This window comes from Hemiscyllium ocellatum, chromosome 10, assembly GCF_020745735.1.
Source record: "Hemiscyllium ocellatum isolate sHemOce1 chromosome 10, sHemOce1.pat.X.cur, whole genome shotgun sequence".
NCBI lineage: Eukaryota > Metazoa > Chordata > Chondrichthyes > Orectolobiformes > Hemiscylliidae > Hemiscyllium > Hemiscyllium ocellatum.
In genome coordinates, this window is record NC_083410.1 from 57,583,744 (window position 1) to 57,602,598 (window position 18,855).

An 18,855-nucleotide genomic window follows, 5' to 3' on the forward strand; every position below is an offset into this window, starting at 1 on the left:
TAGTTAATGTAATAGCTACAACTGTTGGTTTCCACTTCAAATGCATTCTCTAACTACTTTGGTAGGACTGAATGGTATGTCTTAAACCCAGTACAATAATGGATATTCCATAAATTATCCTAAAAATGTTGCATTTTCGATGTAAGGTTGAGATGTTCATAAATCCACCCTGAATTCATTTGGGTAGTAAAAAAGTATAAATTGTTGTTGGTTCCAGAAATGACATTATTTCAGAGAACTAGATATTTGTTGATAACGTTTACTTTGAATCAGAATAATACATTACTGCTTCAGTTACACTTCTGGATATTTTAAGGAAGGGTTTGCGCCAGAAAAAATCCTTATCACAAGTATATCTTGCATGTATTAATCTTATCCTCCAACCAAATTAAATTTTCAATTTCTTCAGCTAGGAAAATTGCAAACTTAAATAGATGCATAAAGAAAGTATACTGGAACTAGTTTAACAGATTGTAATTGACTTAGAATTCATTTATTTTTAATACCTTGCTTTACCACAGTTGTTGATTAGAATATTACTAACAGTTATCTGATGTTTAAGGTGGTGGCCTTACTTCTAAGCGAGGAACATTTGGTAACATGGGGAAACTGGAGACAATGATGTGTGTTTCGTATGGCCAGATAGAAGACATGATGTTCTCTGGAGCAGCAAATGGAGATGTTTACATCTGGAAAAGAAACCTTCTACTCAAGACAATTAAAGCACATGATGGTCCTGTTATTGCTATGCATGCCTTAGATAAGGTGCTTTGAATTTTCTGTCTTAATTCATAATACTAATTTTACAATATATGTCTTGTGTGGTCTACTATGTAGAACCAGTTTCACTTTTGGTGGGATTGGACCTAATAGATAAGCCTCCATCGAAATCCTTAGAAGAAAAGTCAGATAATGTCAATAATGGGGTCTATAAATACCAATTTTCTGCTGCTGCCAAAAGAGAACATTGCTCCATATGTATGTATGCTAAGTATAATTTCAGTTAAAAATTTGAATAAATACACTGGCACTCTATTATTGAATATGCTGAAACCTTCAATGCTTTTTACAAGTTAAAAAGATTCATATCAGTAGATTTTACATTAAAAAAAGAACAGTTAGAACTGATTTATATCAAGATTCATTGTAAATCTAAATCTTTGGGTGGCATTGGTTAAAGTGCCCTCTACATTTCATATGATGTTCGCTTGGAAATGCTTTCTAAATCCAGTTCTGCCCAAGATGTGAAGTAACAAATGTTATCCAATGTGAACAAGCTGATTTAAATTTAAATTGGCAGTTAAATTTAATTGGAAAATGAATGCGATTTGCAGCATTGGCACAATATAGCTTTTAAAGTAATTTACAAAATAAGCAAAGTAATAAAAACAGAAAATGTTGTTTTGTTTTATATATTTTTAGTTCTAATATATTTTTAAATATTTAAAGTAATTTAAATATTAAAATATTTTGCTTTTAAACAAAATTAGGTCTCAGCCCAAAATATTGTCTTAGAGTCACAGAGTCATAAAGATGTACAGCATGGAAACAGACCCTTCGGTCCAACTCGTCCATGCCGACTAGATATTCCAACCCAATCTAGTCCCACCTGTCAGCACGTGGCCCATATCCCTCCAAACCCTTCCTATTCATATACCCATCCAAATGCCTCTTAAATGTTGCAATTGTACCAGCCTCCACCACTTCCTCTGGCAGCTCATTCCATACACGTACCACACTCTGCGTGAAGACGTTGCCCCTGAGGTCTCTTTTATATCTTTCCCCTCTCACCCTAAACCTATGCCCTCTAGTGCTGGAACTCCCCGACCCCAGGGAAAAGACTTTGTCTATTTATCCTATCCATACCCCTCTTAATTTTGTAAACCTCTATAAGATCACTCCTCAACCTCCGACGCTCCAGGGAAAACAGCCCCAGCCTGTTCAGCCTCTCCCTGTAGCTCAGATCCTCCAACCCTGGCAACATCCTTGTAAATCGTTTCTGCACCCTTTCAAGTTTCACAACATCCTTCCGATGGGAAGGAGACCAGAATTGTACGCAGTATTCCAACAGTGGCCTAACCAATGTCCTGTACAGCCGCAACATGACCTCCTAACTCCTGTACTCAATACACTGACCAATAAAGGAAAGCATTTCAGACGCCTTCTTCACTATCCTATCTACCTGCTACTCCACTTTCAAGGAGCTATGAACCTGCACTCCAAAGTCTCTTTGTTCAGCAACACTCCCCTAGGACCTTGCCATTAAGTATATAAGTCCTGCTAAGATTTGCTTTCCCAAAATGCAGCACCTCGCATTTATCTGAATTAAATTCTCAGCCCATTGGCCCATCTGGCCCAGATCCTGTTGTAATCTGAGGTAACCCTCTTTGCTGTCCAATTTTGGACAACTCCAATTTTGGTGTCATCTGCAAACTTACTAACTGTACCTTTTATGCTCGCATCCAAATCATTTATGTAAATGACAAAATGTAGAGGGTCCGGCACCGATCCTTGTGGCACTCCACTGGTCACAGGCCTCCAGTCTGAAAAACAACCCTCCACCACTACCCTCTGTCTTCTACCTTTGAGCCAGTTCTGTATCCAAATGGCTAGTTCTCCCTGTATTCCATGAGATCCAACCTTGCTAATCAGTCTTCCATTGGGAACCTTGTCGAATGCCTTACTGAAGTCCATATAGATCACATCTACTGCTCTGCCCTCATCAATCTTCTTTGTTACTTCTTCAAAAACCTCAATCAAGTTTGTGAGACATGATTTCACATGCACAAAGCCATGCTGACTATCCCTAATGAGACCTTGTCTTTCCAAATACATGTACATCCTGTCCCTCAGGATTCCCTCCAACAACTTGTCCGCCACTGAGGTCAGGCTTACCGGTCTATAGATCCCTGACTTGTCTTTACCGCCCTTCTTAAACAGTGGCACCACGTTTGCCAACCTCACCTGTGACTACCGATGATACAAATATCTCAGCAAGAGGCCCAGCAATCACTTCTCTAGCTTCCCACAGAGTTCTCAGGTACACCTGATCAGGTCCTGGGGATTTATCCACCTTTACCCGTTTCAAGACATCCAGCATTTCCTCCTGTGTAATCTGGACATTTTGCAACATGTCATCATCTATTTCCCTACAGTCTATATCTTCCATATCCTTTTCCACAGTAAATACTGATGCAAAATAGTAATTTAGTATCGCCCCCATTTTCTGTGGCTCCACAAAAAGGCCACCTTGCTGATCTTTGAGGGGCCCTATTCTCTCCTTAGTTACCCTTTTGTTCTTCATATATTTGTTAAAACCCTTTGAATTCTCCTTAATTGTATTTGTCAAAGCTATCTCATGTCCCCATTTTGCCCTCCTGATTTCCCTCTTAACTTTACTCCTACTTCTTTTATACACTTCTAAGGATTAACTTGATCTATCCTGTCTGTACCTGACTTATGCTTCCTTCTTTTACTTAACTAAACCCTCAATTTCTTTAGTCTTGTCTGAACTTAGAGCAGAGATTGATTAACTTCTGTGTTTTGAGCTTCTATTCTTGGTACAGCTTTTCAGCAAAAGCACTGTTTTGAATTTTATAGATTTTATATTAATTCTTTAAGTTGATGAAGCCAAAAATAACACACAGTTACTATAATAGCTGCTATAAATTATGTTTTTATGACTCTGTGGCCATTCTTTTTCGCATGTCTACAAATGCTATCTGATCTCAGACAGCCTTTCCAGTTTGAACAAACAAGGGTCAGAAACAGCTTTTAGAAAAAGACTGGGAAGAGATGAAAAGATGGGAGCCATCACCAGCTTTATTTATATCCAGGAAATCTCAGCCAATAAATGTTGGATCAAGATCTCACATGTCAGTTTCACACACAGATTTTGATCATTGCTACTTAAAATTGAGGATTCTTTGTCCAACACATCCATCCGGATTTGGCAGGTCACTCATGCTCTGATGACTTTTGGGGCCAAACATGGTAGCAGTCCCCTGCCCAGATGCAGACTGATATTCCTCGGTTTGAACTACTGCAGACTTCACAGTCAGAAAGAGGACAAGGTGGAGGGGCAAGGTACCTCTGGAGTGTCTTGAAAAGAAGCTTCTGGGAATCTTATGTTGGACTTCTCTTCCCAATGGATGCCTGGAGGAGGCACCTGCTGTGAGGTCAAGGAATCTTGCTCTCTCACCTCACTGGAATATTGCGTGCAATTCTGGTCTCCTTTATCAGACAGATGTTGTGAAACTTGAAAGGGTTCAGAAATGATTTACAAGGATGTTGCCAGGGTTGGAGGATTTGAGCTATAGGGAAAGGCTGTACAGGCTAGGACTATTTTCCCTGGAGCGTCAGAGGCTGAGGGGTGACCTTATAGAGGTTTACAAAATTATGAGGAGCATGGATAGGATAAATAGTCAAAGTCTTTTCTCTGGGGTCAGGGAGTCCAGAACTAGAGGACATAGGTTTAGGGTGAGAGAGGAAAGATATAAAAGAGGCCTACAGGGCAGTTTTTTCACACAGAGGGTGGTACGTGTATGGAATGAGCTGCCAGAGGAAGTGGTGGAGCTGGTACAATTGCCACATTTAAGAGGCATTTGGATGGATATATGAATAAGAAGGGTTTGGGGGGATAGGGGTCAGGTGCTGGCAGGTGGGACTAGATTGTATTGTGATATCTGGTTGGCATGGATGGGTTGGACCGAAGGGTCTGTTTCCATGTTGTACATCTCTATGACTTGTGGCTCACCATTAACACCAAGTACTTATGGCTACAGCTACATAGTACTGGTAACAAATGGTTGATGTTAAGTGCACTGGACTTGAATCCCTATGGCAGTTGCTGATCTATTCATGGAGATAACCAGATGCATATTGAGCCAGCAGGTACTGATAACATTAGTTTTCCATCCCTTGATGCTGATTACTAACTGCCTTTGGCAAACCTGCCTGCTGTTCGTGTTTCTATCAGGGCATTTTAATTAAGTATTTGTTGCCTGGGTCTCTGACAGTCCTCTGAATTTCAGAGATCCAGGCTTTTTCTTCCTTATACTGCTTCAGCAGTGTGTCCTGTGATGCTATCGCAAGATTACGCTCCTGAGCCTAATCCAGGTAGAGTATCCACCAAGATGAAAGTCTCTAAACTGGGGGAGGGTACAGATGAAAACCTTGCCATCCTCTAAGGTTCAGTGACTTTCTCCTCAGATGTAATGGAGAACTGAGGGTCTTTGGAGCTACCCTCTTTTTGGCTGAGGTTTGCTAGATGCTGCTAGTACCTACGTAAGAGAAGAAAATAAATTATTTTCCTGAAAGGGATAAAACCTTATGTAGGTTAAGTTTGAGTTAGCACTGGTGCACAACACAACACAATGAAGCATACTGGGTTGATTGAAACATTGAGGTCCCGTATCCTCACAGGAATGGTCATGCTCTTTTCTAGTTAGCTCAGGAATTTTCTCTTCATATTGAGTGAGGAGCCTGATGTCCTACCCCACTTGCTTGTCTTGACACTCTGTCTGAATGTGGGCTAGTTTTCCTGCAGTGAGACAAAACAAGGGTTAACTATGGTGGGATTTGCTGAAAGAACAATTATTGTTGATGGAGGAACAGAAGAAGTGATGCATTATACTGAGTGATGGAGTAAGAAGCACAGGGCAAGAAAACTGTTGTGGTTTTTGAGAATGAAGTAGACGAGACCCGTTGAGTAGACATAATGAATGCAGTGGTGAGAGTTGTAGTCCATGAACATTTGTGGGAGACCTGTATACTGGCAAAATTAGAGTGGGTGGCCCTGTGAATGCATGGTAGCACAAAAAAGATCATAGACGTACCCTTGCAGAGCAGAGAGGATCATTGGCTTTTTTCCTGCATTGTTTTGCATTCTTTTGTACCTTTGATACAACGTGGACCTGTGCCGTTGTCTTGGCTCAGGCTAGCTTTTTCAGGTGGTATGGCCATCAGGATAAAGTACTGCCATCTTCTGTACCACCCTGTCCACAAGGAATGAAAGGTCAGCTTCTGAGCGGCATGCTCAGTTATAATTGTCAAGCAACACTGTGTAAGGATCAACTCTTGGCAGACGGTGTTTGAAGTGTTGTGCAGCTGAGCTTTAAATATAGTGCTAGGGTGTAAACATCGGAGTCTAGCCCTGGCAGTAGCAGGCACTTCCACCTCGTTCGCAGTATGACCCCACCATGGAGCGGTGCCAAGGTACCATGGAGCCCAGATACTAAATTTTTGAGATGAAGAATGGAAGACTGCATAAGAAGTCACCCTCAGCCATGGAAGAGCAGGTTCCATGAATCCCACTCAACTCATTTATTTCGAAATGGGAAAATTCAACCCAATGTATAATCTTACTTTTCATATGAGATGATCAACTACAAGGTGTTGTAGCTGTTTCCTGCTTCAACCTGAAAGGAGTGTGACATGAAGAATTTACTGACCACAGCCATCTTAACAGCATCTTGCAGTGGTATTTTTGCCCTGAGGCTGGAAAGTCTGTTTGCAGCAGATAGTGGGTTTGAAGGGCTTATGCCCAAAATGTCAATTCTCCTGCTCCTTGGATGCTGCCTGACCTGCTGCGCTTTTCCAGCAACACATTTTTCAGCTCCGATCTCCAGCGTCTGCAGTCCTCACTTTCTCCGGATTTCAATCAATGCCTCTTTCAGAAACCAGGCTCTAATAACTGTTTCTTGTCTCAGTTGATCTTAAAGAAATACTCCCTTCATACCCTGGGTGACAATGGCTTCCTGCTGAGAGCCATTTCCACCACGCCTTCTCCGTCACCACTGCTTATTTTCCCTGCCATTCTGCAAGCCAAGCATGTTGAAAACTACAGCACTGATTTCTGAATCTGTGTAGAACTCTTCAAGTCAGAACCTGGGTCTTCGCTATATATCACTTCATGCCCTATGATTTTCACAAACTTTAAATGAGCGTCCAAATCTGCCAAACACTTTTTCCTAATTCCGTAGCAGTTAGTAGAAATCAATCAGCAACTAATCTGAGATTGCCGAATCATCCTTTTAAATAGTGCTTATGTGGTAGAATGGTCCTTCTGCTGGTAAGGAGAAGTTCAGTAATGCAACTTTAAGATGAATTCAATGATAGTGTTGAGATTGAGTGATATCCTGAGAATAAAATCAGCACCATGTGCTTACTGATGTCTCAACCTTCTTCTCGGGCATACTTTACCAATGTCATGCCAACCTATCCAAAATAGAGTCTGGCAAGACCCATACCAGAAGTATGTGTTTGTAATGCAGAAACCATTTTGGATGCAAAATGGCACTGATAGCACTGAAATATAGCTCTACAAAATTGAATTTTGAAGCATTACTTTCAGCAAATTAGACAGTACTTAATTATTCTGTGCAGCTCCTTAAATAGTTTTATACTGAATTGATTTGACATAAATTGACATGCTAATTGCTGGAAACCTTAAATCCTCTTTGTTTATTTAATTTATTAGTTGTTAATTATTAAAAAGGGGCAATATTATAAAATGTTTCTAATGGATCATTATAAATATTTCGCACAAACTCTCAATGTACTTTATAATGTTCCTAATTATTACAATTATATTTGTCTTCAGGGATTTGTGACAGGTGGCAAAGATGGTATTGTTGAACTCTGGGATGATATATTTGAGAGATGTCTAAAGACATATGCAATCAAGAGATCAGCATTGTCACCTGGCTCAAAAGGTATACTACAGCAAAACTGAAAGAATTGCAGAATCTGTAAATCAGAAACAAAAACAAAAGTTGCTTCCTCAGAACTGCAGTTCTGAGGAAGGTTCACTGGACCTGAAACATTAACTCTGATTTTTCTTCACAGATACTGCTAGGCCTGCTGAGCTTTTCCTGCAACTTCTGGTTTTGTTTCAGAGAGACTTCAGCATTAGCTTAACCAAATTAACCTTCCTGAAATATACCTTGATATATAAATTTTAAGATGTTGATAAAAGGTTCTGAGATCTGGTCGAATCAGATTTTAGCCCAAGTTTCACAACTGATTCCCGAAGAAGTTAAGGGCACATATTTTCTCTTCCTGTAACAAAATTAGTTTAGCTTCATATACATTATTTATACAGTACGAAACATAAGATTGGGAGCAGATATAGGCCATACTGACCCTCAAAACTATTCCACCATTCAACAAGATCACGGATAAACTTCAGTTTTATTAAATGGCTGATCTTTCTTCTTATTGAATGGTAAAGCAGTATGACCTACTACTGCTCTCATTTCTTATGTTTCTTACTTTAAATATACTGTTACATGAAGCTTAATCATTTTCTGTTAACAGAATATTACTTGCGTCTTTGAAGTTTCTAAGTTTGGAGGGGTCAATCAAAAGTACAAGTTGTAAGAACAAGGAAAGAACCTGATTTTTTCTGACCAATGTTTTCTGTATTTAATATCTTAAACTCCTAATTGGGATAGTATATCTCTTTTAACAGATTCCTTTCATGACGACAAGTTTTTATATAGGTTCTTCTCCCCAATCCCCAAACAATTCAGCAAGATCTTCATGTCTCTTGAATTTCTGGGTTGTTTATCCCTGATTCTTTCCCACTTCCTAGTGTTACCTGTGCATTGGTCATGCATCAGTTAATGACCTTGACTTGTATATTGTTGTATATTGGCCCAGATCTTGTGGTCAGCAGTGAGGCAACAATATTTGCCACTAACCATGAATAAAAGCCACCCTAAAAGATTTAGTGATCTCTGTGGCATGACTTTCTTTTTCCCCCTTCTGACTACAGCTTAAATCTGAATCAGTTATGTCAGCAAGGAGGTGAGCAGCCAATAATTTGAAGTATTCGGCCGCAGGAAACCAGGAAGTTGAGAGCACTTGATATCTGCATGGCATGGTGGCTCAGTGGTTAGCACTGTTGCCTCACAAAGACCCAGTTTCAATTCCAGCTTCGGGTGACTGTCCATCTGTGTGAAATTTGCGAGTTCTCGCTGTGTGTGCATGGGTTTCTGCTGGGTACTCCAGTTTCCTCCCACAGTCCAAAGATGTGCAGCTTAGGTGGATTTTCAGTAGTTTCCATGGATGTGTAGGCTAGCCGTGGTAAATGTGGGGTTACAGGGATAGAGTAGGTGGCTGGGTCTGATGCTTTTCGGCAGATTGGTACAGACTTGATGGGTCAAATGGCTTCTTTCTGCAATGTAGGGAACTTATGATTATATCTTTCATTGCTAAGGTATATTTTCCAGATAGCAAAGTGTATTATTTATGATTGATTAGTATAGAAACTAATAAAGATAAATGGGCTTCTAAAAAAATTTAAAATAAGTCTTTCTTTAATATTGCAACAAAATTTTCCATTCCACAATTTTTTTTCAGGACATTTGCAATAGTTAGGATATTAGTATTAAATATAGAGTTACATCCAATTCAGCAAGCTATAACTTTCTCAAGAGTATTTAAAATGAGTTTAAAATAATTTAAACATCATTGAAGTGGACATTTTCCTTGTGATTTATGGAAACCTCTGCATTGCCCTTCTAGAGGTGCATGGACTCATCAACAGCAGTTTCCAGATTTTCAATATTATTGTGTATGTATGCAGAGTTTCAAAGTTGCCGTCTGTTTAATGACTAAATGATTTTGGATACTTTGTTATCATTACCATTTTAAAATCTGCTATTCATTGTTATTTATTTTCCCTATTTCATGTAATTTAGTGTTTATTTACTGGTGGACCTAAAGTCTTGGCACATAATTAGGGAAATGCAATAATTTAAAATAAAGTGAACAAAAGCTTCTGCATTCACAATATGAAGTACAAGTGTAAGGAGGAGGTTAGAAGGTTCTTTTTATATTAAGAAATATTAAGTTATATGAGGTACATTACCACAAATACCTGCTGCAAATATCAGTCAACATTTAAGAGGATATGAGTAAAAGACTTGAAGAAGGAAAACATAAAATAGTACAGGAAATGGATGGCAATAGAGTAGATAAGTCTGAGGCACAGAGACAATGAGCCAAGTAGGCTACTGCTTGTGCTTTTTATATGATTCTTTGGTGTTGTTGCAGGTTTGCTTCTGGAAGACAATCCTTCATTACGTGCCATTACATTGGGACATGGACATATACTTGTCGGAACAAAGAATGGTGAAATACTTGAAATTGATAAAAGTGGACCTATCACGTTGCTAGTTCAGGTATTTGTTTTTCATTAAAGAGCAAAGGATTTAAATAAAGCAGGACCAGAGACCAATATAACTTCCACTTGATACTTTAGGCTTATGCTCTAGTTCAGCATTTCACTTGTTTTATTAATTACTGCTCTAAAATGATATACATTATGTGGTAACTTTCCTCTGGGTGTTAGTCATATTTTAAAGGTTTACAAACTTGTGTTAATCCTTCCTGAACAGAAATGTGGTGAAAATGCTTCATATTGGTCAGATCAGTTTATTCAAATAATTGTCAAGTAGACCTTTGGATACATGTAGGGAACAAATTAAGGATGGGAGCGTAAAGTCATACCTGTGATACCAGCAGAACCACAGGTCCATAGCATATGAGAATTCTTGAAGTCACCTCAATAACTCTTCCCAATTCATCAATCCCTCAATTTATTATCCAAAACTATACTTACAGTTTAGATGACTTCTGTTGACGTTTGTTTTATGTAAAACCAGAATAACTACTTATTATGAACGAGAAGTATTTTACAACATTCTAGGATTGGCAAACTCTTAAAACTATTAGCTAACAACCCAGCCTATTACCCCAAAATCCACCTTTATTCTCCCAAGCTGGCACTTAAACCTGATAAACAAGACAAAAGGTTAGTAATGGAGGTTAGATGTTAAGTCAAATATAGAAAGAGAGAAGGGTGGCTGGACTCTTTATTTGAATCGCACTTTAGCAATTTTGACCTCCAAATATGCTAAACCGCTCTGAACAGCTCTATGACAATTCGGCGATGAAAGAGCTTAAGCCTTTGAAAGAGTTATTGAGTTGGGTTGGTTTCTTCTTATGGGAAATCTCCTCCTGGTATCTTATCAATCGACACTAACAATATGACTCCACACCACTCCAGTTCTACCTTTACAGCTCCAGGCACAACTATCTGTTCTTTGCTTCAATCAGTATCCCCATGATTCCCTACCAAGCAGGCATTTGCGGTGTGTCACTTCTCTGGGAGTAATTATTTCCAGGACCTCACTGCTCAAGCTCTAACCATTGACTTCAGACACACACAGCTGCGGGGTTCGGATTGACAATTCTGCCTCCTCGTTTTTACCTAAGGATTGTAACTTCCTTTACTGGTCATTTTTGGACTTGTTGCAAGGTCATAGGATTAAGCTCCCTCTGAACCTTGGTTGGCTTTCTGCAGTGTTGGAGTGAACAATCAGTGGCAACTCCCAATCTGTACTAATTGCTACTGTCACCAAGATCGATACATCAGTTGGAGAGGCACTAGAACAAATTGTGAACCCTTACTCAGAATCTTCTCTGATAAATTTTAAAAATTAACAATGGAACTTAGTTATAGACAGAAAAGTTAAAATGAATAGATAGAGTTATGAGAATAGCTTTCTACAGAAGCATAAACAAAAGATTTATTGGTCATCGCAGTACATTATTGTGCATGCAGGGTTTTGGAAAATGAGTTTTTGTTCTTAGAAGAGCCAGACTACAAGAACTTCTGTGGAACAGAACTCCATGCTCTAATGATCCTCTGAGAGAAAACATTTTTACTTATCTCTGTCTTAAAAGAGAGATGGCTTCTTGTTAAAGTATGTCCCCTAGTTTAGTCTCGTCGACAAAAGGAAACATTCTATTAGAAACCACCCAATGCAGCTCCCAAAGACTCTTACATGTTTCATTATGATCACCCCTCCTTATTTTAGATTTCATTGGGCATAGGGATAATCTGCGAGGAGAAAGTGAGGTCTGCAGATGCTGGAGTATCAGAGCTGAAAATGTGTTGCTGGAAAAGCGCAGCAGGTCAGGCAGCATCCAAGGAACAGGAGATTCGATGTTTCGGGCATAAGCGCTTCATCAGGATGAAGGGCTTATGCCTGAAACGTCGAATCTCCTGTTCCTTGGATGCTGCCTGACCTGCTGCGCTTTTCCAGCAACACATTTTCAGCATAAGGATAATCTGTCCAAGCATGCTTCATAAAATGAGCCCTTAATTCCACGAATGAGTTGAATGAACCTTTACTGAATTGCTTATAAAGGGTTATATATTTTTTTTAAATAAAGAAGACAGGACTCCAGATGTGGTCTCATCAATGTCCTGAACAGCTGCAATAAAATTTCACTTTTTTATGTTCCATTTCCCCTCCAATAAATTACAACATTCCATTCTCTTTGTTAATAATTCCCAAAGCTTTTCTTATCACTTGCTACACCTACAGACTAACATTCTGTGATTCTGTGTATCAAGGCACCCAAATCCCTCTTTACCACTGAAGTCTTTTTAAACAATAAGTGAATCAAGTGTTACGGGAAAAGGGCAGAAAAATTGAGTTGAAGATTATCAGATCAGCCATGATCTCAGAGAATAATGGAACAGATTTGATTAGCTGAGTGGCCTACTTCTGCTCTCATGTCCTATGCATTTAAAAAGGATGATAGACAAAAGATAGGGAATTATGGACTGGTTAGCTTAACCTTTGTAGTGGGGAAGTTGCTTGAATCTATTATCAGGGAAGAAATAGCAAGGTACAAAGATAGAAATTGTCCCACTGGGCATTTGCAGCGTGGGTTCATGAAGGGCAAGTCATGCTTAACAAATCTTTTGGAATTCTATGAAGATATTACAGCCTCGGTGGACAACGGGGACCCAGTAGATGTGGTGTACCTGGATTTCCAAAAGGCTTTCGACAAGGTACCATACAAGAGGCTGCTGCGTAAGATAAAGATGCACGGCATTACGGGTAAAGTATTAGCATGGATAGAGGATTGGTTGACTAACAGGAAGAAAAGGGTGAGGATAAATGAGTGCTATTCTGGTTGGCAATCAGTAACTAGCGGTGTGCCTTAGGGATCGGTGTTGGGAGCACAATTATTCACAATTTATATAGATGCTTTGGAGTTGGGTACTATGCGTAGTGTGTCAAAACTGGCAGATGAGAGTAAGATGAATGGCAGCGCAAAGTGTGCAGAGGACTGTGAAACTTTGTAGAGGAGGATTGATACTTTGAGTGGGAAAAGATCTGGCAGATGGAATATAATATTAATAAATGTGACATCATCCATTTTGGTAGGAATAACAGTAAGAAGGACTATTACTTGAATGGTAAAATGATGCAGCGTGCTGCTATGCAGAGAAATCTTGGTATCCTTGTGCATGAATCACAGAAAGTTGGTCTGTATGTACAAAATGTAATTAGGAAGGCAAATGGAATTTTGTCCATCATTGCTAAAAGGGATTGAATTTAAAAGCAGGGAGGTTATGTTTCAGTTGTATAGGGTGCTGGTGAGGCCACACCTGGAGTACTGTGTGCAGTTTTGGTTTCCTTAATTGAGAAAGGATGTACGGGCACTAGAGGGAGTGCAAAGGAGGTTCATTAGGTTGATTCTGGCGTTGAAGGGCTGGCCTATGAGTAGACACTGAATAGATTGGGATTATATTCATTGGAATTCAGAAGAATGAGGGGGGATCCCATAGAAACATATAGAATACCTTATAGACAAAATAGACGTAGAGAGGATGTTTCCATTTGCAGGTGAAACTAGGACAAGAGGGCATAGCCTCAAAATTAGGGGGAGCAGATTTAGGACTGAATTGAGAAGGAACTTCTTCACCCAGAGGATTGTGAACCTATAGAATTCCCTGCCCAGTGAAGTAGTTGACACTACTTTAGTAAATGTTTTTAAAGCTAAGATAGACGAATTTTGAACAATAAAGGAATTAAGGGTTACGGTGAGAGGATGGGTAAGTGGAGCTGGGGCCACAAAAAGATCAGCTATGATCTTATTGAATGGCGGAGCAGGCTCAAAGAGCCAGATGGTCTACTCCTGCTCTTAGTTCTTATGTTCTTATGCAGGTTGAGTCTGTGATTAAGAAAGCGAATGCAATGTTGTCACTTATCTCAAGAGGGTTGGAATATAAAAGCAGAGATGTGCTACTGAGACTTTATAAAGCTCTGGTTAGGCCCCATTTGGAGTACTGCGTCCAGTTTTGGTCCCCACACCTCAGGAAGGACATACTGGCACTGGAACGTGTCCAGCGGAGATTCACACGGATGATCCCTGGAATGGTAGGTCTAACATATGAGGAACGGCTGAGAATCCTGGGATTGTATTCATTGGAGTTTAGAAGATTAAGGGGAGACTTAATAGAGACGTACAAGATAATACATAGCTTGGAAAGGGTGGACGCTAGGAAATTGTTTCTGTTAGGCGAGGAGACTAGGACCTGTGGACACAGCCTTAGAATTAGAGGGGGTCAATTCAGAACAGAAATGCGGAGACATTTCTTCAGCCAGAGAGTGGTGGGCCTGTGGAATTCATTGCCACGGAGTGCAGTGGAGGCCGGGACGCTAAATGTCTTCAAGGCAGAGATTGAAAGATTCTTGTTGTCTCGAGGAATTAAGGGCTACGGGGAGAACGCTGGTAAGTGGAGTTGAAATGCCCATCAGCCATGATTGAATGGCGGAGTGGACTCGATGGGCTGAATGGCCTTACTTCCACTCCTATGTCTTATGGTTCTTATGATCCGACACTCTCCCTTTTTTAAATAGTATGCTGTTTTTCAATTCTTCTTTGACAAGATAGATGAGTTCATGTTTATTTATGTTATATTCCATCTGTTAAACTTTTTCCCACTCACTTAATCTGTCTATTTATCTTTGCAGACCTTCTATATCCTCTTGACAACTTCTTTCACTCCTATCTTGGTGTCATCAGCAAAGTTTGCAACCATGCAGTCCCCTCATTCAAATCATTGGTATATATTGAAAATGCTTTAGGACCCAACACTAATCTCTGTGACTATCCACTACTTTACAGCTTGCCAACCCAAAAAAGACGGATTTTTCTCTATTATCTTCCTATTCATGAACCAATTTTTTATCTATGCAAATACTGTACCTCTAACACCACTGTACTTGAAGGGCTTATGCCTGAAACGTCGAATTTCCTGTTCCTTGGGTGCTGCCTTACCTGCTGCGCTTTTGCAGCAACACATTTTCAGCTCTGGAGGCAAATGTTCGCAGGTAAAGGGACGGCTAGAAAATGGGAAGCCTTCAGAAATGAGATAACAAGAATCCAGAGAAAGTATATTCCTGTCAGGGTGAAAGGAAAGGCTGTTAGGTATAGGGAATGCTGGATGACTAAAGAAATTGAGGGTTTGGTTCAGAAAAAGATGGAAGCATATGTTGGGTATAGACAGGATAGATCAAGTGAATCTTTAGAAGAGTAGAAAGGAAGTATGAGTATACTTAAGAGGGAAATCAGGAGGGCAAAAAGGGGACATGAGATAGCTTTGGCAAACAGAATTAAGGAGAATCCAAAGGGTTTTTACAAATACATTAAGGACAAAGGGTAACTAGGGAGAGAATAGGGCCCCTCAAAGATCTGCAAGGCGGCCTTTGTGTGGAGCCGCAGAAAATGGGAGAGATACTAAATGAATATTTTGCATCAGTATTAACTGTGGAAAAGGATATGGAAGATATACAATGTAGGGAAATAGATGGTGACATCTTGCAAAATGTCCAGATTACAGAGGAGGAAGTGATGGATGTCTTGAAACCGGTAAAGGTGAATAAATCCCCAGGACCTGATCAGGTGTACCCGAGAACTCTGTGGGAAGCCAGAGAGGTGATTGGTGGGTCTCTTGCTGATATATTTATCAGTAGTCACAGGTGAGGTGCCGGAAGACTGGAGGTTGGCAAACGTGATGCCACTGTTTAAGAAGGGCGGTAAAGACAAGTCAGGGAACTATAGACCAGTGAGCCTGACTGGTGGTGGACAAGTTGTTGGAGGGAATTCTGAGGAACAGGATGTACATGTATTTGGAAAGGCAAGGACTGATTAGGGATAATCAACATGGCTTTGTGCATGGGAAATCATGCCTCACAAACTTGATTGAGTTTTTTGAAAAAGTAACAAAGAAGATTGATGAGGGGAGAGCAGTAGATGTGATCTATATAGACTTCAGTAAGGCGTTCAACAAGGTTCCCCTTGGGAGACTAATTAGCAAGGTTAGATCTCATGGAATACAGGGATAACTAGCCATTTGGATACAGAACTGGCTCAAATATAGAAGACAGAGGGTGGTGGTGGAGGGTTGTTTTTCAGACTGGAGGCCTGTGACCAGTGGAGTGCCACAAGGATCGGTACTGGGCCCTCTACACTTTGTCATTTACATAAATGATTTGGATATGAGCATAAAAGGAACAGTTAGTAAGTTTGCAGATGACACCAAAATTGGAGGTGGAGTGGCCAGCAAAGAGGTTACCTCAGATTACAACAGAATCTGGACCAGATGGGCCAATGGGCTGAGAAGTGGCAGATGGATTTTAATTCAGATAAATATGAGATGGTGCATTTTGGGGAAGCAAATTTTAGCAGGACTTATACACTTAATGGTAAGGTCCTAGGGGAGTGTTGCTGAACAAAGAGACCTTGGAGTGCAGGTTCATAGCTCCTTGAAAGTGGAGTTGCAGGTAGATAGGATAGTGAAGAAGGCATTTGATATGTTTGATTAGATCAGAGTATTGCGTATAGGAGTTGGGAGGTCATGTTGCGGCTGTACAGGACATTGGTTAGGCCACTATTGGAATATTGCATGCAATTCTGGTCTCCTTCCTATCAGAAAGATGTTGTGAAACTTGAAAGGGTTCAGAAAAGATTTACAAGAATGTTGCCAGGGTTGGAGGATTTGAGCTATAGGGAAAGGCTGAACAGGCTGGGGCAGTTTTCCCTGGAGCGTCGGAGGCTGAGGAGTGACCTTATAGAGGTTTACAAAATTAAGTGGGGCATGGATAGGATAAATAGACAAAGTCTTTTCCCTGGGGTTGGGGAGTTCAGAATGAGAGGGCATAGGTTTAGGGTGAGAGGGGAAAGATATAAAAGAGACCTGAGGGGCAATGCAGAGTGTGGTACATGTATGGAATGAGCCCCTGGAGGCTGGTACAATTGCAACATTTAAGAGGCATTTGGATGGGTATATGAATAGGAAGGGTTTGGAGGGATTTGGGCCGGGTACTGACAGGTGGGACTAAATTGGTTTGGGATATCTAGTCGGCATGGATGAGTTGGACTGAAGGGTTTGTTTCCATGACTCTCTGACTCTATGAATATTACTTCATCAAAAACACTTGAATAGATCAGTTAACATGATTTCTCATTGAGAAAGTGATGTTAATTATTCTTGATGTACATGTATTGGAATATGTGGCTTGGAAAGGGTGGACGCTAGGAAATTGTTTCCGTTAGGTGAGGAAACTACGACCCGTGGACACAGCCTTAGAATTAGAGGGGGTAAATTCAGAACAGAAATGCAGATACATTTCTTCAGCCAGAGTGTGGTGGGCCTGTGGAATTCATTGTCGCAGAGTGCAGTGGAGGCCGGGACGCTAAATGTCTTCAAGGCAGAGATTGATAAATTCTTGATGTCACAAAGAATTAAGGGCTACGGGGAGAATGCAGGTAAGTGGAGTTGAAATCCCCATCAGCCATGATTGAATGGCGGAGTGGACTCTATGGGCCGAATGGCCTTACATCCACTCCTATGTCTTATGGTCTTATGAATAAAAATAGAGATTGCTGGTGAAACTTAGCAGGTCTGACTGCATCTATGGGAAGAAAGCAGAGTTAACATTTCAAGCTCAGTGACTGTTCATCAGAATTGTAAGCACTTCGGAAAAAGTGGTATTTATGTTGAAGGCAAAGTTAGGGTTTCAGGGGATAAGGGGAGAGGTGGCATTACTAGTCCATTGACATTACTAGTACACCACTATCTAACGTCATTTTGTTTTAAAATATTAATCACAGAGTCATTCTTGTCCCTCTCAAACTGATCATGACATTCTATCATGTTGTGATCACTGTCACCTAGACATCTCTTTCGCATGAGGTTATTGATCCACCCTGCTCCATTGCATGTTATAAGCTTCTAAGGTATTCTGCTAGGAGATAGTAAGGACTTCAAATGCTGGAGATCAGTCAAAAAGCGTGGCATGGAAAAGCACTGCCGGTCAGGCAGCACCTGATGAGCAGGAGAGTCAACGTTTTGAGCATAAGCTCTACTTCAGGAATGTGGTGTTGGGGGAGCCGTAGGAGGCTAAGACATTAATGAGAGGAGGGTGGGGCTGGGGGAAGGTAGCCAGGAATGCGATAGGTGGATGAAGCTGGGGCTGATAGTGATAGATCGAAGTGGAGGGTGGAGCAGATTGGTGGGAAGGAACATGGACAGATAGGACACTGCAGGAGGGTGGAGCATAGTTGGAAGGTTGGATCTGGGATAAGGTGGGGGGGAGGGGAAATAAGGAAACTTGTGAAATTGACATTGATTCCCTTTGGTTGGAGGGTCCCAAGGCAGAAGTTGAGGTGTTCTTCCTTCAGTCATCAGGTGACTCTGATTTGGCAGTGGAGGAGGCTCAGGTATTTTACATGTCCTTAGCAGAGTGGGAGAGGGTGTTGAAGTGATTCGCCAAGCCACCCTGTGGCTCATCACTTCAATTCCCCTCACACTCCATCAAGGACATGCAAGTCCTGGATCCCCGCCACTGCCAAATCCTAGCCACCTGTTGACTGGAGGAAGAACACCTCACCTTTTGCCTTGGGACCCTTCAACCACAGGGAAACAGCGTCGATTTCACCAGTTTCCTCATTTCCCCTCCCCCACCTTATCCCAGA

At 40.7% G+C, this 18,855-nt stretch overlaps 1 protein-coding gene across 5 annotated transcripts in view; it reads left to right on the plus strand.

The window, feature by feature from the left end:
• LOC132819436 (echinoderm microtubule-associated protein-like 6) overlaps positions 1–18,855 on the plus strand; it is a 512,298-nt gene that overhangs the window by 234,025 nt on the left and 259,418 nt on the right. For all 5 annotated transcript variants that reach the window (XM_060830942.1, XM_060830941.1, XM_060830940.1 and 2 more), the window contains exons 18-20: positions 563–765; positions 7,604–7,715; positions 10,063–10,190. In XM_060830942.1, the coding sequence (XP_060686925.1) occupies positions 563–765; positions 7,604–7,715; positions 10,063–10,190 (443 nt within the window). The remainder of the gene's footprint in view (positions 1–562; positions 766–7,603; positions 7,716–10,062; positions 10,191–18,855) is intronic.